The 24,639-nt window shown below is 44.0% G+C and overlaps 1 protein-coding gene across 1 annotated transcript in view; it reads left to right on the top strand.

The window, feature by feature from the left end:
- LOC141121877 (NACHT, LRR and PYD domains-containing protein 3-like) overlaps window positions 1–24,639 on the top strand; it is a 55,530-nt gene that overhangs the window by 15,555 nt on the left and 15,336 nt on the right. Inside the window, exons 6-10 of the mRNA XM_073611638.1 lie at window positions 1,328–3,035; window positions 7,629–7,793; window positions 8,955–9,119; window positions 17,952–18,116; window positions 22,408–22,572. Coding sequence (XP_073467739.1) covers window positions 1,328–3,035; window positions 7,629–7,793; window positions 8,955–9,119; window positions 17,952–18,116; window positions 22,408–22,572 — 2,368 coding nt within the window. The remainder of the gene's footprint in view (window positions 1–1,327; window positions 3,036–7,628; window positions 7,794–8,954; window positions 9,120–17,951; window positions 18,117–22,407; window positions 22,573–24,639) is intronic.

Raw genomic sequence — 24,639 nt, forward strand, 5'->3', positions numbered from 1 at the left:
TAATGCTATTTAGGATGTTGGCAGGCTAGCACACCACTCAATTCTTATTATTTATTTGTTTTGTCAAATATAGACATGACATGTTTTAATTTTGATTGGGGTTACGCAGTTGACATCTATGGCAGACCCTCATCTAGGATAAAGGTCTGGTATATAGCAGTAGTTCTCAACCATGTCCTCAAGTACTCCCAACAGGCCATGTTTTCAGGTTTTTCTTTATCTAGGTGCTTTAAATCAGAATCAAATGTTTGGTATTTTGGACAACTATTTTATCTAAGAGAAATTCCCAAAACATGGCCTCTTGGGGGTACTTGAGGACAGGGTTGAGAACCACTGGTATATATGATGGGAATCCCCATCCAAAGCTCATTTAGGCCCCATTCACACTAGCGCGTTTTTTGATGCATTTTGCATTTTGCAGAAATGCACGGGAATTTTTTAACATGGGTTCCTATGGAACATGTTCACATCAATGCTTTTTTGTATCTCTGCGTTTTTGGAAAGGGTCGGGGACTTTTTTTCATGCAAAAAGCAGCGTTTTGCATGTAATGGTTTTCAATGGACAAGCATCAAAAACGCAAGTGCACCGTTTTTGCAGCGTTTTTGATGCGTTTTTGGTGCGTTTTTGGTGCGTTTTTGCCGGTTTTTTTTTTTATTTTTTTTTATTTTTTTTTTTTTTGTAATTTTTTTTAAGACTGTAAAAAAAATGAAAAAAAAAAAAAAAAAAACGCAAAACGCAAATCGCGGCAAAAACGCGGCAAAAACGCGGCTCAAAAACGTGCCAAGCATAAAAAAAAACCTCCAAAAACGCTCAAAAGCAACATGCATAGGTGTGAATCGAGCCTAACTGGCAATTTAAACAGCATTTCTCTACCTGTGTAAAGGTTGGTGTTGTGCACATAATACAGATGCACCACTTCACAGCAGGTGAAAGGTACCCATGAGGCATGGTATTTAAAGACATTTATTATTTTTAATGTTGACATTTAACCATTATTACAATTGCTGCTTCTTCCCAAATTGTTTTTGCTTTGGTACATGTTCCCCAAAGCCTCCCATGTCATTTGACAATCCCTTGCCTATTAGCCTAGAACATGGCCAGAACTGATTTTTAGCACATGGCTCTTAGTGACCTAAATTAAATTTGGATGTCCGACGAACCAGCCACACCAAAGCCAAATACGTTTGGCTTATTCCTATTAGTGTTGTATGATTTAGACTTAAATTCATTCATGGCTGGACTGTGACAAATATTAGTGTTAAATTTCATATTCTCTGTTTTTATTTAAATTTCAAGTGTAAAAAATTATTTACATTATATTCCCAGATATTCAGGAAAAGCACAAACAACATCTGATGGCAAAGACTGAGATTCTAGTGGAGCATAGACCACCGGGAACTACCATGGAACCACAAGGGTTCCTGATCAATGAGCGCTATGTGAACCTGATTGTAGTCTCCACCGATCAGTTCAGGCAGCGTCCGCAGAATGAGCTCATACAAACTGGGGTAAAACATGAGGAATGCTTGAAGGAGACAAAATCTCGACTGGAACACATTTCCCCCAACAAGCTGTTCCGATGGAACCACCAGTCCCAATGTGTACCACATGCAGTAATGGTGAGTGGAGTGCCAGGAATAGGGAAGACCACACTGATGCAGAAGTTTGTCTATGACTGGGTGACCGGAAAACACTACCAGAGATTTGCCTTTGTCTTCTTCTTCCGATTCCGGGACCTTAATAGGCTGGGAGAGGTCAGCTTGGAGGAGATGATTCTCTATCAATATCCATATCTGGAGAGCCAAATTGGAAATATTTTGCAATATCCCGAGAGACTTCTGTTTATATTTGATGGCCTGGATGAAAGTATTCACCAAATTAATTTTAGATTAAGTAAACTGTCCAATCCCAAACAGAGAAGCGATTTTGGAGAGAATGTGGTCAGTTTGGCAAGGCAGAGTCTACTTAAAGGTTGCTCTGTACTAATAACTAGCCGCCCAACCAGACTGGCGTCCATTGATACTGGCGTTTTCCAGAGAATAACGGAGATCATGGGATTTCTCCATGGAGACAGACTGGTCTTCTTTAAAAATTTCTTTGGAAATGATGAAGTGTCAGAAAAGGCTTTTGATTATGTGCAGGAGAACGACACACTGTACACTTTCTGTTATATCCCATCATACTGCTGGATCATCTGTACGGTGTTGTCCATGTGCTTCAGAGCCCAACCAACAAACACAGATCAGCTGATGGCATCATTGCCTAAAACAGTGACGCAACTTTTTGTGACCTTTGTCTCCAACATTCTGGCCAATCACAGCCAGAATAAAGATGGTGGCACTACCCGGGAACTGCTGACATCTATGGGTTGGATGGCAGAACATGGAGTCATAAATCACATGACTGTATTTGATGAGCGTCATCTGGACTCATTCAATGTGAGAAATGATAAACATCTCTTTTCATGTTTCATGATGGAATCTGGTCACCACCCTGATGTGGACTACACTTTCTTACATCTCACTCTTCAGGAGTTTTTTGCTGCTTTGGTGTATTTTATGAACTATGATGCTGACAAATTACAGGAAACCTTTGTTGGGGCAAGACATTTCAATGATGGCCGTGCTGAGATATTTTTCTGTTTCCTCTGCGGTCTCTCTGACTCTTCTACTAGATCAATGTTAAAGTCTCATGTGGGAGAATTGTCTACTCAGGCTGCCAGACATATCATCACTTGGATCCAAGAGAAAATTGCAGAACAACGACCTGAGAAATCTACACGAGACAAGAGAGAACTTATTAATGCCTTCTACTGTCTCCATGAGAGCAGGAATAAGGCTTTGGTGGAACAATGTTTTAAATCAAAGAAAGTTGACTTGTTTGGTGTCCCCCTCAGCCCTCTGGACTGCTCAGTGTTGTCTTTTATCATTCAATCCTGCAGAGAGACAGAAGAAGTATATATAGCGTCATGTAATATTCAGGGTGAAGGATTGAAGAAACTTATACCAGCTCTACAAACCATCAAGAGCCTAAGGTAAATATGACTAATCACATTGTTTTGTTAAACTGGAATGTTCAGGTGTTTTCCCAGAGAAATTATTAATCATTAGTGTTTTTGTTTTTTATTATATGCAGACTGTATATATATATATATTTGTAAATACATAAGATAATACTTCATTTTCAAAGAGAAATACGCTCACCGGCCACTTTGTTAGGTACACCAAGCTAGTACCGGGTTGGATCCCCTTTTGCCTTCAGAACTGCCTTAATTCTTCATGGCATAGATTCAACAAGGTGTTGGAAACATTCCTCAGAGATCTTGTTCCATATTGACATGATAGCATCACGCTGTTGCCATGATGCCAATCTCCCATTCCACCACATCCCAAAGGTGCTCTATTGGATTGAGATCTGGTAACTATGGAGGCCATTGGAGTACAGTGAACTCATTGTCCTGTTCAAGAAACCAGTGGTGAGATGATTTGAGCTTTGTGAAATTGTGCATTATCCTGCTGGAAAGAGCCATCAGAAGATGGGTACACTGTAGTCATAAAGGGATGGACATGGTCAGCAACAATACTCCGGTAGTCTGTGGCATTTAAACAATGCTAAAATTGGTACTCACACCCAAAGTGTGCCAAGAACATATCCCCACACCATTACACTACCACCACCAGCCTGAACTGTTGATACAAGGCAGGATGGATCCATGCTTTCATGTTGTTTACACCAAATTCTGACCCCACCATTTGAATGCCGTAGTAGAAATCGAGACTCATCAGGCCAGGCAATGTTTTTCCAATCTTCTATTGTGCAATTTTGGTGAGCCTGTGCAAATTGTAGCCTCAGTTTCCTGTTCTTAGCTGATAGCAGTGGCACCTGGTGTGGTCTTCTGCTGTATCCCATCTGCTTCAAGGTTCAATGTGTTATGCGTTCAGAGATAGTATTCTGCATACCTTGGTTGTAGCAAGTGGTTATTTGGCATTTTCGTCCACACAACTGCTGCTCACTGAATATTTTCTCTATTTCGGAACATTCTCTGTAAACCCTAGAAATGGTTGTGCGTGAAAAACTCGGTGTATCAGCAGTTTTTTAAATACTCAAACCGGCCCGTCTGGCACCAACAACCATGCCACGTTCAAAGTCCACTTAACCACGTCTAGATGTCTAAATGCATTGAGTTGCTGCCATGTGATTGGCAATTTGTTACCAAGCAATTGAACAGTTATACATAATAGAGTGGCCGGTGAGTGTACATCTCTACATGCTTCTGAGCTTCTGTATTCCTGAGGATCCTCTCTCTTCCTCTCTCCTATGACATACAGGCTAGATACATAGAGGCTAAATGTTGCAATGTTGGTCCCATGTATGTGGCACTGATCGCTAGGGACGCAGTTAAACTCAGAAACCCCTCACTACCAGAGCTCTCTGTCATCCCTGCCAAGTCACACTGTTCTCCCGATGGCTGGCAGCTATAGCACCCAAGTTCATCCTAGTTATTCCTAATCTCAGGCTGCCCAGATCATACCACTTCCAAATGTAAAATCCTTTCAGCAAAAGTCCATAAAGCCATCTCTGCTTCCCCAATTGGGTACCCACCATGAGAGAGCCTCCCAAAAGAGTAGTGGCTGCAGTCCTCCTTGTACTTTCCCATCCAAGACCCAAGGACATAGCTAGGTTACCTCCCCTTGTATTTATAGCCCACCATAAGGGGGCAGAGCCATGAACAACCAAGAGTTGGCAGCCTTAACCCCTTCCTAACTTCTGGGCAGCCTACTAGACAAGAACTCACTAGTACGCTTTATTAGAAAGACAGTGCAATTTAGCAACATGAGTTAGTATGCATCCCAAAAGTAGGCACCTGCCCACAAACAAAGTTGCAAAATGATACCCCAGCTCCACTGCCAATATGATGATCTATGAACTGTGACCCGGTTCTCTAGCCAGGACGTTCAGGCCCCAAAATGTAGTACTTGAATCAGAAAAGGGCTGGCGACTCAGATGCTCTTGAATAAAAGTCCTTTATTGGGCTACATACCCGTGTACCCATGTAACCCAATAAAGGACTTTTATTCAAGAGCATCCGAGTCACCAGCCCTTTTCTGATTCAAACACAAACAAAGTTGGGTTCCTACTAAGGATGAGTTTGGGTACACTCTCAACCCAGCAGGAATCTGTTAGTGCTGGCCCAATCAGCTGTTACCCTGGCCTTCCCAACCCTGCAGTTGCACGTACACAAAGGGGCAGAATGCTTGTAATATTGTAGCACCCTCCTAGTTAGGGGGGTAGTAGGTTTAGGCAAAGCTAGTTTGGCTCCTTTGTAGCCTGAGGAGCAGTTTGATTGCTTTTGGCTGTTCTGGATTTCACAGGCTACAAGTTTGATTGCTCCTCCCTGCATTCCATAACTCTCTGAGTGGTTTGGGAACATACTTGTGGAGCAATCAAATGGGCAGCATAAATATTTATGCTGCCTCAGCCAATCCCTGGTCAGGAGGGTGATCAGCAGGGGGTTGGGGTATGTATAAATAGCTTGGGACCTAGAACAGCAGGGCCTGATGGAGAGAGACCCAGCCTGGAGGGGCTGTCTGCCCTCCTGGGCAATCCAGTGGAGCCTGCAAATGGTTCAATGCCATACCTCTCAACTTTTGAACTTGAGAATGAGGGACACTTGAGGGAGGGAGAGATTAGCGCTGTGCTACGCGCACCATGGCAAAATGTGGGTGTGGCCAAACTCTTAACACTAGGAGGGGCTTAAGGAGTGTGGTTAAACAAAACCCAGCATGGGGTCAGCTGGGTGGAGAGCAGGGGTTATTAGGGCAGACAACAGGGGTCAGCAGAGTAGAGGACAGGAATCAGCATGTTAGAGAAGGGTATGCAGGGCAGAGAAGATTAGTCACAAAGGGCAGAGGACAGGGATCAGCAGGACAGAGGATAGGAGGTCAATAGGGCAGTGTAAAGGAGTCAGCAGGATGAAAAATTTGGTGTCAGTAGGGCAGGGTACAGGGGTCAGCAGGAAAGAGGACATGAGTCAGTAGGGCAGGGTACAGGGGTCAGCAGGGCGGAGGACAGGGGGTCAATAGGGCAGGGTACAGGGGTCAGCAGGATGGAAGACATGGGGTCAATAGAGCAGGGTACAGGGGTCAGCAGGATGGAGGACAGGGGTCAGCAGGATGAAGGACAGGGGTCAGCAGGACGGAAGACAGGGGGTCAATAGGGCAGGGTACAGGGGTCAACAAGATGGAGGACAGAGGGTCATTAGGGCAGGGTACAGGGGTCAACAGGAGGAAAGACAGGGGGTCAAAAGGGCAAGGTACAGGGGTCAGCAGGGTGGAAGATGGAGTCAATAGGGCAGGGTACAGGGGTCAGCAGAATGGAGGACAGGGGTCAGCAGGAAGAGGTCAGTAGGGAAGGGTACAGGGGTCAGCAGGGGACAGTTGGGATGTAAGCATCAGTGTCCCCCTCATCTGTCCCCTGCCATCAGTGTCTTCTACCATCAGTGTTGCCGCACATCAGTGTCCTCCACCATCAGTGTCCCCCACTGTGCCCCACACCATCAGTGCCCCCCCACCATCAGTGTCCCCCATCATTAGCATCCCCTTACCTGCTCTTCGCCATCAGTGTCCCCCTCATCACATACCGTCAGCTGGCATCCAGCATGAGAAGGAGAAGGCAGGCTGTCAACTCACAGAGCCCCGCTCTGCATTACCACCTTCGGGCTCTTCCGGGCATTAGAGCAGCCAGGGGCCAATTGCCACCCAGTCCGCCCCTGCCGTGACTCCTCCCCGCCTCCCCCTCCTGTCTGTGTGCAGGAAAGCATCACAGCCGAGGAAGCGGGTTAAGCTGCAAGCCGCTGTGTATGTGAGGCAGCCGGCTTCTCTCACTTCTGGCTGCCTGTCACATTTACACAGCTATGCTTGATGCATGCGGGACACCAGACACCCCGCACAAGCCGCAGGGTGGGTGTTACTGGTACCAGCACTGATGCATGCTCGTGGGCAAGCCACTGGAGCCAAGTGCTGGAACTTGTTCCAGCACTTGGCTCCACTCTGGGACAAAGCCTTCATTAGCTGGGACACCGGGACTTGCATCAAGTGCCGGGACAATCCCAGCGAATATGGGACAGTTGGGAGGTATGTTCAACGCAGTCCCAGCTCAGAGAGAGCTGGGGGGGTGGTTCCTATAGTCTGGCTGATACTGGAGGGAGGCATCCATGTATACAGGGACACAATGAGTAAAGGCCTGAGAGAGATCCTGGAGAGACGGTTGCTGTTTGCTAGAGACTGTTCCAGATTTATGCTGGCTTGAAGCTGTTTCCAGTTTGGGACCCCCCTGAAGCTGTATGTCCACATCCTCTTAGAGGCCTGCTTTGAAGAATTTAGTTCTGTTAGAGAGCATGTGAGAGTATGTCGGTGGTATTTTGTGATAATCTTGTGTATGGAGATATCACCGCCTGTACACATGGATGACAATATTGGTGTGTCCACTTCATTATAACATTTTTCCTATAAAATTATATTTACTGGAGTTTTATCAAGTGATCTAACATAAATGATTCTAATAAAGAGAAATAAACTCTGCTTAATTGAATTTCTAAAGAAATGTAATTTCTTCTCTTTTTCTACAGTTTGTCTAATAATTACCTGACAGACAGTTCCTGCCCCCACCTGGCATCTGGAATACGAAATAACCAGACACTGAGGACACTGGACCTGTCCTGGAACAATCTGGAGGGTTCTCATTTCAGTGTTCTGATGACAGCTTTGACAACAAGCCATATCAAAGAATTACTGTGAGTATATACCACTAACGCAGTATAATACTACATACATATATATATATATATATATATATATATATATATATATATATATATATATATATATATATATATATCAAACATGTTATACTTGCCTGCTCTGTGCGTTGGTATTGCACAAAGTGGCCCGATTGTCCTCTTCTTGGGTCCTCGGTGGCAATCTTGGCTCCTCTTCTTCGATTTATGTACACCAAAGCCAGCCAGTTGCTGTGGGGAGAAACGTGGCCTGCGCACTCCCGACCTGTGTGTCTATGGAGCCGCGTTCCATAGACTTACACAGTGGGACTTAGGCCTGCCCTCCACTTCCTCTTCACTGTGTTTGATTGACAGCAGCAAGAGCCAGTGGCTCCTGCTGCTTCTCGAATGCTCTGTAAAGAGAAAGTAAGGGGAGAATAGATGCAGCACTGATCTCTTCTGCCCTCTCTTACTCTTCACACAGGGGAAGGGGGGCACAGGGCAATTGAAAACGTTTTTTACCTTAATGCAAACAATGCATTAAGGTAAAAAACGCTTTTAGGTTTAGTAACACTTTAAGTGCTTTAAAGCGGTAGTAAACCCTGCTTGGTCATTTTTACCTACAGGTAAGCCTATAATAAAGCCCCATTTAAGAGATGTTTACCCTGCATGCAGCCAGTAAATGTCACTGGTACATGCGCTCTGAAGGTCCGGCATACCTTTACTGGACCTTCTTCTGTGCATGACTAAAATTTTCAGAAACCACAGAAATCATTTTTCAAAACACCAATCTGTTATCCATTTCTAAAAATGACATCTGCCTTGCTAAGACTTATTGGAACTGCTGTTTATGCTTGTCTTGAGTTGGACTTACTTTCCTGGTGCCTTGCCTGACCATCAAATAACAAGTTTTATCTACTTGTCGTTATCCTGCTTTGCAATTTGTTTAGGGTTATAATCCTCCTGTTCTTGCTGAGCCACTTGAGATGCTGGACAGCAACATGCCTAATTCCTTAGACAACCTTGCTTTGTGCCTTGTTTCTCTTGAACCTTGAACCCTTTGCTCCTCCCATGAACTTCCTATTTAAGCCATACCTTTGCACTTCCTGTTTGCCAGATTATTGTGCTCTGTCCATTCAATATTTTGCTTTCTGGCAACATTCTTCTTTTCATCTGCAGTTTGTATAGTAATCACCTATCAGACAGTTCCTGCCCCGACCTGGCATGTGGGATAAGAAATAACCAGACACTGAAGACACTGAACCTGGCTGAGAACAATCTGGAGGGTCCTCATTTCAGGGTTCTGATGGAAGCTCTGATCACAAGCCAGATCGAGAAATTACTGTAAGTATAACCGGGCTGATTGAAATATTATTCTGATAAACTTTTATTTTCAATCCACATAAGAAAAATAATTGTACAATAATGTATTCTAAACAGATAAGCTTTTTGTACCCTAGAAATAGCCAATCCGAGACTGTGGTCTCTTCCTTGGATCTGATTACACTCTGTTATCAGCCATGAGACAGTATTTTGCTACAAGTTCATTAAACCCCTTTATTCCATTTTAGTCCTGTAAATAGTAAAATAGATGAGATTATAGGAGGCTATACACCAGGAAATCTTATCTTACTGCAATGAGCAATCAGAGTCTCCTATGACCTTTCTGTCACCTAACATGAGCATCACTATTCAGTGTCCAAAGGTCTCTGCATTACTGCCTATGAGTTTCGAGATCTTCTCAGCACAGATAAATAGAATATGAGATAAAGCCATTAAATCCAATCTCTATCATATCATAGCTAGAAGTGAAGCTTGTCTACACTGTATATCATACATCTTTATTTTTTAATTATGTGTTACATATATATATATATATATATATATATATATATATATATATATATATATATATATTTTTTTTTTTTTAGAATGTCTTCTTTTTTTGGGGGGGGGGGGCAGTCAGTGTTTTTCTTATTTTATTGTTTATTATTTTATCTGTCCATTCAGAAAAGGAAGGAGCTGGTAAATTAGGAAGGAGGAATATGTCATTTACCGGCTCCTTCCTCTGCTCTCCATCCTGAAATATCTGGGACAGGAGGGGGGGCAGAGGAGGACAGGGGGGGGAGGCCTGGAGGAGCCCACAGAGGAGCACAGAGAAGGACACAGAGGGGAGCCAGAGGAGGATACAGGGGACACTCAGAAATAATCTGTTCAGCGGTGGGGGAAGTTACAATCACCGATCTCCCTGTGTAGCTTTCAATAAAGCACCTGAAAGCCGTGGAGGGGAGAGGTGGAGAAGTGGCTGTCAGCTGCTTTATTGAAAGCCACACAGGGAGATTGGTGATTATAACTTCCCCCGCCGCCGCACTGATAATCCCTGAGAGTCCAGGTATCAGATTAGGCATCTGGAGCATTTGCAGGAGTACAAGTACTCCTGCAAATGCTCGGTATCGCCACTGATACCGATACTAGTAGCAACCCTAATCTCAAGAGTAGGCCATTTACAAAGGTGTCCAGCGAACCAGCATGGACAATCTAGACAAAGGTGAACCAACAGAACTTTACATGTGAAGGCTCTTCTCTGAGAGTTTAATAGGGTAGTAATGAAATAATTATGTAGTGTACAATCACAATTCGTCTAGTTTGCAGTGAAATATATATTTTTTTCTCGAACATCACGGGACACAGAGCCACAGTAATAACTAATGGGTTATGTAGGTACCTTTAGGTATTGGACACTGGTCACACCCTAAGCAGGAAGTTCAACCCCCTATATAATCCCTCCCCTTCCAGGGATACCTCAGTTTTTATGCCAGTGTCTTAGGTGTTGGACGTGTATAGATGTCCTGTGCTGAAGCTCCAAAGGGAATATCCTGATATCCTATACTGAGGCAAGCCAGGCGAACCGGATCCATTCAAAGTGTCCTTTCATGGCCGAATTGGATGGTACCTGGGCCTCGTGTCCGAAGAAACGAGGTTTTACCTGTAACGCTTCTCTTTTTAGAGAGCTGGACCCCGCAGATCAGAAAATGGCTTTAAATCTCCTAATTTCTGGCTGGGTGCTTTACAGGGCCAGAACTGCAGGATCCCCCTATTTGTAGGGGGCCCCAGTCTCTGACGGTTTTTTAAACGGAGCCCACCGTGAGAGGTGAAGATTGGGTCTGTGTATACAGCACCCTGCGGCTGGATAAGGTAAGAGGAGATTCCACAGAATTTTTAATTCTAGTAGGTTTTCTCCTTTAAGGTAAATGCATGCTATGCCTATTGTGACCACCGGGGGCTGTCAAGAGCACATACCTTCTCATGCTGATTTCTGTCTCAGCGTTCGACGCTGTACAAGCTCCTCCGACCGGCTCCAGGTAGGATGGGATGGGGGGTTTTCTCCTCTGGGATATTCCCCCCAGGCTAGGGGGAGGCCGCAAGTGGGCTGTAAGGCGGTTTTACACCGCACTGTCACCACCGCTGCCGCCGCCAGGCCGCCATTGCAGGTATGCAGGCCCCATCGCTGCCGACCTCTCTCCTTCCTCCTCCACCCCTAGCCTTCCTCCATGCTTATTCGGAAGGGTCAGGCTCGCGCGGGAAGCGCACGTTTTTTGAAAAAAACAAAGGGGGGGTGGCTTAGGGGGGGCGGGGCATCAGCACAGCGTCAGCGTGCTTAGACGCCCACAGTGCCAGAAGCATGGCCATTTAAAGCACACTTTACAGGTGCTCTGAGCCTTGGAGGGACACAGAGCTGACAGTCGCATGTAAGGTGGGACACAGGCATTCTCCTAGGCTGCATTTACTAAGGTAACACCGGACTGGGCATTTGGTAACAAGGCTTTTGCCAGACTACATCACTCAGCAGTCAGTGTTCATTTTGGATACCTCACACCTTGTTGCTTTGCACTATGGGTAGAAGAGGTTCAAGTACCCCCAGAACCGGAGACACTAGGGGATCTCGTTCAGGTTCTGAGGACCCCCTGTCTGCTACATCCTCCACCCCGGAGGGGCCAGGGACGACTGGCCAGGGAGAGCCGTTGGGGTCAGGGGCTGTACCTGCTTCCTGCACTTCAGCCCCTGTATACATTACACAAGAGGTTTTTTCCTCAACCATTACTGGGTTAGAGGAAAGATTACTGGCCGTGATTACATCTTCACTCGGTGGAAGAAAACGCACTAGACCTTCCTCTGTTTCCCAAGACCCTCAAGCAGAGGAGCTCTGGGATAAAGGAGACGAATCCCTTTCAGAGGATCAGGATAGGACGGATGATTCCTCTTCGGAGGAATAAGGTGGAGAGGGACCCTCTTCGGCTTCCCAAGAGGAGAAAGTCTTAGTACAGATCCTTACTGGATTGGTCCGCTCCACATTTAAGTTGCCCGTACCTGAATCCGTTAAGGAATCCTCCTCTTCTTTGGGGTCGCTGAAACCCTCTCAAACAGCACATGCATTTCCTGTTCATAATTCACTTGAAAAGCTCCTTTATTCTGAGTGGGATCACCCAGATAAGCAATTTCTTCCGCTGAAAAAGTTTTTAACACTTTATCCTATGGAAGAAAAATGTATTAAGATGTGGGAAATGCCGGCCATTGATGCGGCCATTTCCTCTGTAAATAATAATCTGACTTGTCCTGTAGACAATGCTCAGTTGCTCAGGGATCCTGTGGATAAAAAGATGGAATCCTTATTAAAGGATGTTTTTTCCTTAACAGGATCAGCGGCCCAACCTGCAGTAGCAGCGATTGGAGTCTGTCAATACTTAAGAGAGCATGTTAAGCAGGTCATCAAAGTTTTACCTGAACAACAGGCCCAGGGGTTTGCTAACCTTCCAGCGGCTTTATGTTATGTTGTTGACGCCATCAGAGATTCTATCATGCAAACCTCTCGCTTTTCACTTGGGTTAGTGCATATGCGTAGAATCTTATGGTTGAAAAATTGGTCAGCCGAAGCATCATGTAGAAAGCTCTTGGCTGGGTTTCTTTTTCGTGGTGCAAGGTTGTTTGGAGAAGACTTGGATAACTATATCAAGAGAATCTATTGTGGGAAAAACACTCTCTTACCTGCTAAGAAGATGAGTAAGCGTCCCTCTTTCAAACGGACTCTTTCCCCAGCTCCAAGGGCTTCAGCCTCCAGGCATTTACGACGGGCTCCTCTGTCTGGGGCAAGAAACAAGAGTCAACCCCAGGGACAAAAGAAGTCCTGGGGGAAGAAGTCTTCTAGACAAGACACTAAGGCCTCTTCATGAAGGGGCGCCCCCCGCTCGCTCGAGTGGGGGGAAGACTGCTACAGTTCTCAAGGCTCTGGCAGGAGGACTTCCAGGACAGATGGGTAATCTCCACGGTAACCTTAGGGTACAAGCTGGAGTTCCAAGAATTCCCCTCTCCTCGTTTCCTCCGATCAAGTGTCCCCAGAGACCCAAAGAAGAAGCAGTCGCTCCTTCTAGGGTTAGAGCGACTTTTGTCGCAAGAGGTCATTATGGTGGTTCCCACAAATGATCAATGATTGGGCTTCTATTCCAACCTTTTTACGGTCCAAAAACTAAATGGGGATGTCAGACCCATTCTGGATTTAAGAGATCTGAATCGATTCCTAAGGATACAGTCCTTCTTCATGGAATCAATTCGGACAGTAGTCTCCATCCTGCAGGGAGGAGAATTTTTGGCATCGATAGACATCAGAGATGCATACCTACATGTGCCCATTTTTTCTTCTCATCAGAAGTTTCTACGCTTCGAGATAGGAGGGCGCCATTTCCAGTTTGTGGCTCTGCCTTTTGGGATAGCCACTGCACCTCGAATGTTCACAAAGATCTTGGCTCCACCTCTGGCCAGATTAAGGGCTCAGGGTATAACTGTCATAGCATACCTAGACGACCTGCTCTTGATAGACCGGTCGGTAGCTTCCTTGAAAGGGAACTTGAGGACCACGGTCAAGTATCTGGAACATCTAGGTTGGATCCTCAGCCTAGAAAGATCTTTCCTAAAAACCAGTAAGAAGACTGGAGTATTTGGGTCTGATCATAGATACAAGCCAGGAGAAAGTATTTCTTCCTCAGGCAAAGTTCACTGCTTTAAGGGAGCTGATTCTGACAGTCAGGACCAAGAAGGGTCCATCTGTCCGCCTTTGTATGAGGCTGCTGGGGAAGATGGTGTCTTCATTCGAAGCAGTTCCCTATGCTCAGTTCCATTCAAGACTACTGCAACACAGTATTCTGTCGGCCTGGAACAAGAAGGTTCAGGCATTAGACTTTCCGATGCACCTGTCACATGCGGTGCGTCAGAGCCTCAATTGGTGGCTCATACCTGAAAATCTGCAGAAGAGGAAATCCTTTCTACCTGTTACCTGGACGGTGGTAACAACAGATGCCAGTCTGTCAGGTTGGGGAGCAGTTCTGGAACAGTTTGTGATCCAGGGGCTATGGTCCAAGACCAAGAGGACCTTACCCATCAACATTCTGGAGATCCGGGCGGGCGGTATACCTAGCCCTAAAAGCCTGGACTATCAGGCTACAGGGTTGCCCGGTCAGGATCCAGTCCGACAATGCCACAGCAGTGGCTTATGTCAATCATCAGGGAGGCACCTGGAGCTGAGCTGCTCAAAAGGAGGTCCCAGATGTAGATCTCTTTGCATCCCGATTCAACAAAAAGATAGACAGATTTGTGTCAAGGACAAGGGATCCCCTTGCATGCGGTACGGATGCGTTGGTGATTCCGTGGCATTGGTTCTCACTGATTTATGCATTCCCGCCTATTCTGCTACTGCCACGACTCCTTCGCAGGATCAGGCAGGAAAGGAAGTCAGTACTTCTGGTGGCCCCCGCTTGGCCCAGAAGGACTTGGTATGCAGAAATAGTAAGGATGACGGTGGGTTCCCCGTGGACCCTACCGGTACGCCCAGACCTGTTAACTCAAGGTCCAGTGTTCCATCCTGCCTTACAAATGCTAAATTTGATGGTTTGGCAATTGAGACCCACGTTCTGAAGAGTCGTGGGCTTTCAGGTCCTGTCATATCTACCTTGATCTATGCAAGGAAGCAAGCTTTCAGAATGATTAGGAAAGCTGGAAAGCTTATGTATCCTGGTGTGAATCCAGGGGTTGGCATCCCAGGAAATATGTCATAGGTAGAATTCTTGATTTTCTACAATTAGGATTAGAGATGAAGCTGGCCTTGAGTACCATCATAGGCCAGGTCTCGGCCTTATCAGTATTGTTTCAATGGCCACTTGCTTTGCATTCTTTGGTCCGAAACTTTATGCAGGGGGTGATGCTTCTTAATCCTCCGGTTAAGGCGCCCCTAAACCCCTGGGACTTGAATCTGGAAGTCCCTTTTAACAATGGGGCCCCCAGATCCCAACCCCCAGCATGTGAATGGGTATAGTGTACCCGCACCCATTCACCAAAAAAGTGTCAAAAAGTAAGAAACACAGGAAACAGTTTTTGACAAATCCTTTATTAAAAGAAAAAAAAATGTCCCTCAGTCTACATCCATCGTCCATCACGACGCCCACTGATCCGAAAAATAGAAAACTGTCAAAAAGCGCTTCACCTCCTACGAGGCTACCCGCCGCATGCCCTCTCTTCGGCTTTGACAGCTCTTATATAGGCAAGGGGCAGGGCCACCTGGTTATGTCACCCAGTGGCACTGCCCCCTTCTGACATCACGTGACATCCTATTCACATGGGGGGGTCGGGATCTGGGGGCCTTGTTAAAGGGGTTTCCAGATTCCGATAAGCCCCCCACCCGCAGACCCCAACAACCACAGTCCAGGGTTGTCAGGAAGAGGCCCTTGTTCCCATCAACATGGGGATAAAGTGCTTTGGGGTGGAGGTTGCAGAACCCCCTGCCCCAAAGCACCCACCCCTCATGTTGAGGGCATGTGGCCTGGTATGGTTCAGGAGGGGGCGCTCACTTGTCCCCCCTCTTTCCTGACCTGCCAGGCTGCATGCTCGGATAAGGGCCTGGGATGGATTTTGGGAGGGACCCCTACACCGTTTTTTTATTTTGGCGTGTTTCTCTAAACATTTTTCTATTGCCGGGCATTCTTTATCTTTATATTCATCTGTCAGTGGGGAAGCCTGCCGACAGATGATGACTCGTGGTTGTGAAGGACACGGGCGGCCAGCTTCCTGGCCTGCTGCTTAACAACCAGCTATTTCTACACACAAAATTCGAACAGTTCGATCGTTTTTCGACTGATCCGAATTCTAATTTTTCTGAAAGTTGGACTTTATTAGAAAACGAATAAACAAAACAAATTTTAATAGATTTCAATTAAATTCGTTACTATTTCATTCAGATTCGGATACACCCGAATCTCCAAATTACCAAAAATTTGTCCGAATTTGTATTCGGACTGAAAAGAATTGTACATGTCTATTATTGACCTAATATGGCTATGCAGTCATATTAGGTCAATCATGTCATGAGCATTTTCACCCCTTCGTGCAGTTATGGGGCAAGGAATCCTCCACCCCAGAGTTCATTGGCCTGGCACCAACAGTTGCCTTCCCGGTTTAAACCAAACCCAAGCTAATCCCTATTACATCCCTAGCTCATCCCTATTACATTGTAACATTTTTCTTACAAAAGTATATATACTGAGGTTTTATAATGTGATCTTATATACAGTTGTGCTCATAAGTTGAACTGTGTTTAATATTTTTAAATCATAATGGCAACAGAAACTACCCAAATGACCCTGATCAAAAGTTTACATACCCTGGTGATTTTGGCCTGATAAGATGCACACAAGTGATCTGTTTGCTTGTAATTAGTGTGTGTGTATAAAAGGTCAATGAGTTTCTGGACTCCTGACAGACCCTTGCATCTTTAGTCCAGTGCTGTACTGACGTTTCTGGATTCTGAGTCATGGGGAAAGCAAAATAATAAAAGGATCTGCGGGAAAAGGTAGTTGAACTGTATAAAACAGGAAAGGGATATAAAAAGTTTTCCAAGGAACTGAGAATGTCAATCAGCAGTGTTCAAACTCTAATCAAGAAGTGGAAAATGAGGTGTTCCGTTGAAACCAAACCACGGTCAGGTAGACCTACTAAATTTCAGCCATAACTGCCAGGAAAATTGTTCAGGATGCAAAGAAAAACCCACAAATAATTTCAGGTGAAATACGGGGCTCTCTGAAAACATGTGGTGTGGCTGTTTCAAGATGCACAATAAGGAGGCACTTGAAGAAAGATGGGCTGCATGGTCGAGTCGCCAGAAGTAAGCCATTACTATGCAAATACCACAAAGTATCCCGCTTACAATACGCCAAACAGCACAGAGACAAGTGAAAAAAGAAAAGTGTGTGAGTGTGGCGCTGTCCCAAAGTTGCAGAAGAAATGTCTGCATATATACAGTTTTATCAAAAGTGTCACGTGTGTATTCCTTTAAGTGAAATATGTATGGCAGTTATTACCACTCCTGTGGGTTAAAGTGACTGGTGATTTAAACATGAGAAGCATAATGAGTGCAATAAATCGCATCCAAGGTGTCTAGTGCTATATTCCCTCAAAAGGAAAAAACAGTATTAACCACTGCTAAGAGCATGAAGCGGTCTGTGTCTAAACACTAGAAAACACAAAGTTGCAATAAATACATCACACGTGACATGCAAAAAATTCTAAAGTGTCTAGTGCTAAATAAATAAATATTAAAATGTTGTTCTACAAACGTTGCAAATAACAAAGTGACAAGTGCCCTATGAAGAGGTCACTCTGAAAAGTGCTAAACACACGTGCCATGCAAATGGTTCTATGATAGTAAACAGTTCATATGGGTAAGTCCCCGGTGCACTATAAGTGAAAAAAGGCGTCCTTTGTGGGATTCCTCAAAGCATACAACAGGTGTTAATCCAGTGCTGGTGTCTCGCGTTGTGATTGTGCAGAGACTCACCAGCTGTATATCCCCTGCAGGGGTAACGAGTAGTCACAGTATGTGCCACTGTGCAGCAGTGCTTGGCAAGACCAGGACCAGGATGATATCATAAGGACATAAGAAGAAAGGATTCCATAGTGTGAAACCGTTTAAAACCACTATTTATTAGGTCAGATAAAAAGGGTACTCACATTGTAATGGAAAAAATGAGCGGTGTACAATGCTTACAAAGATGTTCCTAAGCGTCAGCTTTGCAGGGAGATGTCAGCAAGGCATTCAGTCAAATTTTCTTTTGGTTACATTCCTCTCTTCTTCTACAGCTTGTCTTATAATCACCTAACAGACAATTCCTGTGCTGACCTGGCATCTGGAATAAGGAATAACCAGACACTGAGAACACTGAACCTGTCTGAGAACAATCTGGAGGGTCCTCATTTTTGTGATCTCATGGCAGCTCTGACAACAAGCCAGATAGAAGAATTATAGTGAGTATAAAAGTACTGACTGAGATAATAATAATTGGGATGACTTTTACGTTCACATTACATAAGTAAAATGAATGCACAATAATGTATTCTGAACAGATTTCATGTTTTTATTGTTCAAAAGAGTACATTCTAGACTGTCACCCTAAACATAGATGGTATCACACACTATTACTAGCCATGAAATAGTCCTTTCATAAAACTTCATTAAAATCTAATATTATCTTAAGTACAATAACTTGTAGGGATAAGCATTAAGGATGAGCCGAACCTCGTGCTTCGGGTTCGCACCAGAACTTGTGAACAGGCAAAAAATTCAGACGAACATGCAAACACCATTCAATTCTATGGGTCACGAACATGAAAAATCAAAAGTACTCATTTTAAAGGCTTATATGCAAGTTATTGTCATAAAAAGTGTTTGGGGACCCGGGTCCTGCCCCGGGGGACAAGTAATTGTGGTTCAGGGTTCCCCTTAATATAATATTAATATTCACCCAAAGGGCCTGGTAATGGAGGGGGGGACGACCCATGCCATTTTTTTCAATGAGTTTCATCCATATTGCTGGGACCCGACAATACATTACAGATCAGTTTTAAATGACTTTTTTTCCTTTAGAAATGTCATTTTGCTGTAGTATTGTTCTAAACATGGGGAAAACTGTGCCACTTTACAGGCATACTATACTCATCCCTAATAAGCATGTGTTCCCGAGTTTGGTTCACAGAGGGGGGTTGTTAAGTCCTACGTTAAATTTAAATTTGAACCCTCTTAAAGTCTATGGGGCAAATCTGTACAATTTATTCCAGCCATTTTCAAGACTTATAGGCATTGGGAATAAGGATTGTTAAAAGGGGCATGGGGAGCTGGGCACTGCTGAGGCATAACTAATAGGGATTGTTAAAAGAGGGCATGGGAAGCTGTGCACTGCCAGTAGCACCAATGCAAGAAAAAAAATACTGTTTAGCAGGAAGAGGGACTTCCTTTTAACCCAACTTTAAGGACAATGTGGGATTAACACCAATCCTTTGAATTACATACTTGGGAGATGCCTTTAAGCTATATATGGTGTTACAGTAGGGTTTTCACGGACAGCTTCAATGACACCATATTCTGGCATTACATATTTTTGATGTTTAATTGGCTTTTTTAACTTTTACATTATTTGTTGGCTTAATTACAGCAGCAGCACCCAAATCTGATCCATTACAACATAAAAAAATAGGCTTTTTAGGAAGCTTGATTTTTTTTACCAAGGGTAAATAGGCCAGAATTGACTGATGAAAGGAGCATAGCAATAGCTATAAAAATATCTACCTTTAAAAAAAAAAATAAAGTGCTCAACTTTTTGCAAATTGGCCACTGGAAAACAGTTTAATAATACATTTATGAGCCTTTTTTTGTTGTTGCAGTGCCAGTTAAAAGTTTAATAAAAAAGTCAAAATAGAGTGCACAGAAATGCCAGAACCCCACATTTGCTTAATTTCCTCCCCCCTAGTTCTTCCCCAAAATTGTATCATCTAAGAGACATTGGCCATAAATATTGCACACTGACTGGACAGTATGGCAGCAGCTTGGTTAGTCCGAAGTATAAGAGGGAGAGATGAGACAGATTTTACCTTGAAAAACACATTAGAGTGTATGTTTTCAGAGACAATAGTCACACATATTGTATAGTGGCATCACAGTATGTGAGCAGCTTTGTAAGGCCACAATGTAAGAAGGTAAGACTAGGCAGGTTTTATCCCAAAATATAAGTTAAATTGGTTGCAAACCCTCGCCTAGACCCAGTGAAGTGACTGGCTTCAGGTGATACATAGAGATGAAACAAATCCTCCTATACAAGTTATACCTGTTTATCTGCAGCCATTTTCCTGTACATCCTTGTAAAACTCAGAGATGAAAATGATTTTTTACAGACTCACAATGCAGGGGGTGGAGAGCTGCAGTTACACACTGTGCAAAAGCTCTGATAACTGATTGGAGGAAAGGGACAACCCCTCCCTTCACACAGTCCACAGGAACAGAGATGAGTCTGTCAAGCAGTTGGAGATCCCTCCTCTGTCACCATTTTTAGTTGTTGATGTCAAGAAAACTTGTCAGAAGTGAGTCTTGGTTATAGCAGAGGAAGGAGGCAGCAGACAGAAATGACACTTGCTTGCTTTGGAGAGAGGCAAGTAAACACTATAGAAATATGTGCTTTGTTCAGATTTAATGTCTGAAGTTTGCAATCACTTTAAAGTGTATTATTTCAGAAGACAAAACTATAAATATTGTAAAGTGGTTGGACATTATGTAAACAGCTTGGTAAGGCCACAATAAAAGAGGGAGAGATGAGGCAGAGTTTATCTTGAAAAATAATTTAAAATGTATTATTTCAGAAGACAAAATTTGCAAATATTCTAAACGGGCTGGACAGGATGTAGCTTGGTTAAGCTGCAATGTAAGAGTGTGCAACAAGGTAGGTTTTATCTTGGAAAAAAGTTTTTAATAATTGTGAGATAATAGCCACAAATATTGTACGGTGGTTGAACATCATATATGCAGTTTGACCACAGGTTCAAAACTGGTGGCCCTCCAGCTGTTGCAAAACTACAAGTCCCATGAGGCATTTTAAGGCTGACAGTTACAAGCATGACTCCCGCAGCGGCATGATAGGACTTGTAGTTCCACAACAGCCGGAGGGCCGTCAGTTTGACACCCCTGGGACTATGATGTAAGAGGCAAAAATTAGGCAGGTTTTAACCTGAAATAAAAAATCAGAGCGTATTATTTCAGAAGACAATATTAATAAATATTGTACTGTGGCTGGACAGTATGTAAGGTAATTGGTTAGGCTGAAATGTAAGAGAGAGAGAGAGAGAGACAAGGCAGGTTTGATCCTGAAATAAAAATTAGAGTGTATTATTTCAGAGACAACAGCCACAAATATAGTGCAGTGGCTGGACAGTGTGTAATAAGATTGATTAATGTAAACTGCATGATGGAGAGATGAGGCAGGTTTTATCTTAAAATAAAGTCTCCCCGACTTCCAAGGGCCTTATGGTGTATTTTATGGTAATCCTGAGAGTGGAGATATCACAGTCTTTGTACATGGATGGCAATTTTGGTGTGTCTATTGCATTATAACATTTTTTCGTATAAAATTATCTTTGCTGAAGTTTTATAAAGTGATCTAAATATAAATGATTCCAGTAAAGAGCAATTAGTTCTCCTCATAAAGAGAATAGTTACCGTATATACTCGTGTATAAGTCGAATTTTTCAGCCCCTTTTTTGGGGCTAAAAGTGCCCCCTCGACTTATACCGATCAGCGTGTCATGCAGGCAGACGGCGGCCAGCGTGTGCTACATAGCACTCGGGAACGGCTCTCCGCTCTCACTGTTCAAAAGCCGCGCCTCCTCATCTGTGATAGGCTGTCAGTGTACAGCCTATCACGGACATTCTCTCATTCTCGTCTGTGGTATGAGGATGAGAAAATGTCCGAGATAGGCTGACTGCTGGGAAATGGAGTTTTCTGCCTATCATTGATGAGGAGGAGGTGTGGCTTTTGAACAGTGAATGGCCACCGAATAGGAATAGCATACGCTGATCAGTGCAGAGCGGCACAGGGAGGCATGCACAGGACACAGGTAGGATACACACATGCACACAGACACATACACAGGACCATATACAGATGACACATGCACACATATACAGGACACATGCACATATACACATGACACAGGTACATGACACATGCACATATACACAGGACACAGGTACGGACACATGCACATATACACAGGACACAGGTACATGACACATGCACATATACACAGGACACATGCACATATACACAGAACACAGGTACATGACACATGCACATATGCACAGGACACATGCACATGACACATGCGCAGGACACAGGGAGGTATACAGCTGCAGATGGGCATTGTTGACCCTCTTTTTCCACTTACAGTAGCTGCTGCATTTCTCGCCTTTGTCTTATACTCCGGTCAATAATTTTTTCCCATTTTTTGGTGGTAAATTAGGGCCTCGACTTATATTTGGATCGACTTATACTCGAGTATATACGGTATACTCATTTCTGAGGGGAAAAATTAATTTTCTACTCAGGTATCCTTATCATTATTTTAAACATTATACAGGATTTACCTAGTGTCAAGTATTTGTGCAGTGCTTTACAATATAAAGGGAGACAGTACAGTTGCAATACAATTCAAGGTTCAAGTTAGTAGAGCTATGTTACAATCTGGTAACATTTTTCTCTTCTATTCTTCGAAAGTTTGGCTAACAATGTCCTAACAGACAGTTCCTGCCCCCACCTGGCATCTGGAATAAGAAATAATAAGGCTCTGAAGCGACTTGACCTGTCCAAAAACAATCTGGAGGGTCCTCATTTCAGGGATCTGATGGCAGCTCTGGCAACAAGCCAGATAAAGGAATTATCGTGAGTATAATAGGACTGATTGAGACACTATTACCCTGGGAGACTTTTACATTTACACAAGCAAAATAAAATGTATTGGCCGGCAGTATGGTTAGCAGATAAAAACAGCCTCCGCTCACTCCAAGGTCACACCCCCAACACCTTTTGACCCGCTTTATGATTAAGCCCCGGGAAGGGGCGAAACACGTGACTTTGATGGAGTGAGCTGAGGCTGCTTTTATCTGCTAACCATACAGCCGGTTGAGGTGTCAGCCGGAACACTTCTCTTTATCTCCTCTGCATGCTTTGAGTCAGGACAAAAAAACAAGCAATGGATAGCCAATAGTAAAGTGGTTCAAGCCAAAAAGGTTGTGGCAGTGAACCACCATATGAGAAAGTTGGCCATATTTGAGTAATTTTTTTTTTTGAACGTTCATAGAAAAAACATTCATTAGAACATGCTTTCTTGCCATCATTGAGTTGACTAATTTAATTTGAAAGACCTTAAAGTGTTATCCAGAGCTACTTGAATGAAATCCCAGACTTATTAAACAGGTTTCATTGTTTTATGTACAATTTTTCCTGAACAAAAGACACATTTATTGTTAGAATTTCATCCTGATCCTTCAAACTTTCTCATCACTATGGTGGAAAAGAAATATCTAATATATTTTACTCCACTATCCATTAGAAAATAGAACAAATGATCTGATAATAAAAATTTAGGAACAAAATTCTACTGGTGCATGACCAGACTAATTCTTGGATCTTACCATACTCTGTCAGCTACAAATTGTCATTTCCTACAACCACCCTAAAATCTTATATTCCATTAAGATTTCCATGAGATTATAAGAGGTCACACATGGAAGAAATCTCAATGTTATGGGCAAAGCAGAGCTTCTTATGAGCCTCCTGTTATCAAACATGACTCTCTTCTCTTCTCAGTTTTGGGATCTCCCCATTACTGCACGTCCACTATTCAGTGCCTGGGATTTTCCTTTCCCACTACTTCCTATGAGTGCAGAGTTCCTATCTACAGAGATAAATAGAATATTAGATAAAAATCATTCCGTTTTATTACTAGCAATGCTGACTCTGTCCTCACACTGTGTGTGGATTTGATTTATGCACCGAGGAGGTTATGGCACAAGTCATATCAGTGGTATTTTATGGTAAGCCTTTGAATGGAGATATCATTATCTCAATACATTTATTTATTTATTACGACATTTACACAACACTTCACATACTGTATGTGGCACCCTCCTGGTTGCTGGTGTAGGTGAATTTGGTGTGGCTCCTCTGTGGGCAAAGAAGCTTGGTTTGATTTGTTTTTGGGCTGTGCAGTGCTTTGGGGGCTTGTAGCTGTGTTGCCTCCCCCTGGCTTGTGGGGCTCTCTGGTTGGTTCTGCAGCTTGGAGGGTGGAGGAGCAGAGGTTGCAGCCTGGGTGTTTGTGGAGGTCCTGCTGGTCCCTGGGGAGGCAAGGCCCAGAGGGTGGGGAAACCACCCATGGATGCTCGGGAGCCTGGCAGTCTAGGAGCAGAGTCTGGGGTCCAGTCATCTGGAGGGACCCCTGTGCTGGGAGGGGCTCTGCCCCTGGGGCAGAAGGAAGACCAGAAGAGGATGTGCGAGAGACAGAGAAGCTGGAAGCCTCACACCCTTTGACAGTCCAGTCTCAGCTAGCTGCAGACATCCAGGGAATGAGAATCAGCCTGTACAGCAGTAAGGCTAGTGCAGAAGCCCTCTGGATTCAAGGAGTTACTTAAAGGGACTGATTGAGTACCTTCCATTAAACATACCCCAATGCTATAGAGCGGACAGTAAGGTACAATACTTTACATGGCTGGGACCAGGGGACAACTTAGAGCCAGCGCAAAGCAGCCATAAGCACCCCAAAACCTCTACTGTGGGTCAATGCAACACCACTAAAAGCTGCACCTGCAACTTCAGTTTTGGAACTTTTTGTTGCTACTTTAGCTGCACCACCACTCCCATGGGTGGGCAGCGCAGTTGGAGTTAGTACATAGCAGCCAAAGACATTAGCAGGTCCTCATCTCTTAATTTTAAGTACTTCATTTATGGTCA

Source organism: Aquarana catesbeiana, linkage group LG01 (genome assembly GCF_042186555.1).
Source record: "Aquarana catesbeiana isolate 2022-GZ linkage group LG01, ASM4218655v1, whole genome shotgun sequence".
Taxonomy (NCBI): Eukaryota; Metazoa; Chordata; class Amphibia; order Anura; family Ranidae; genus Aquarana; species Aquarana catesbeiana.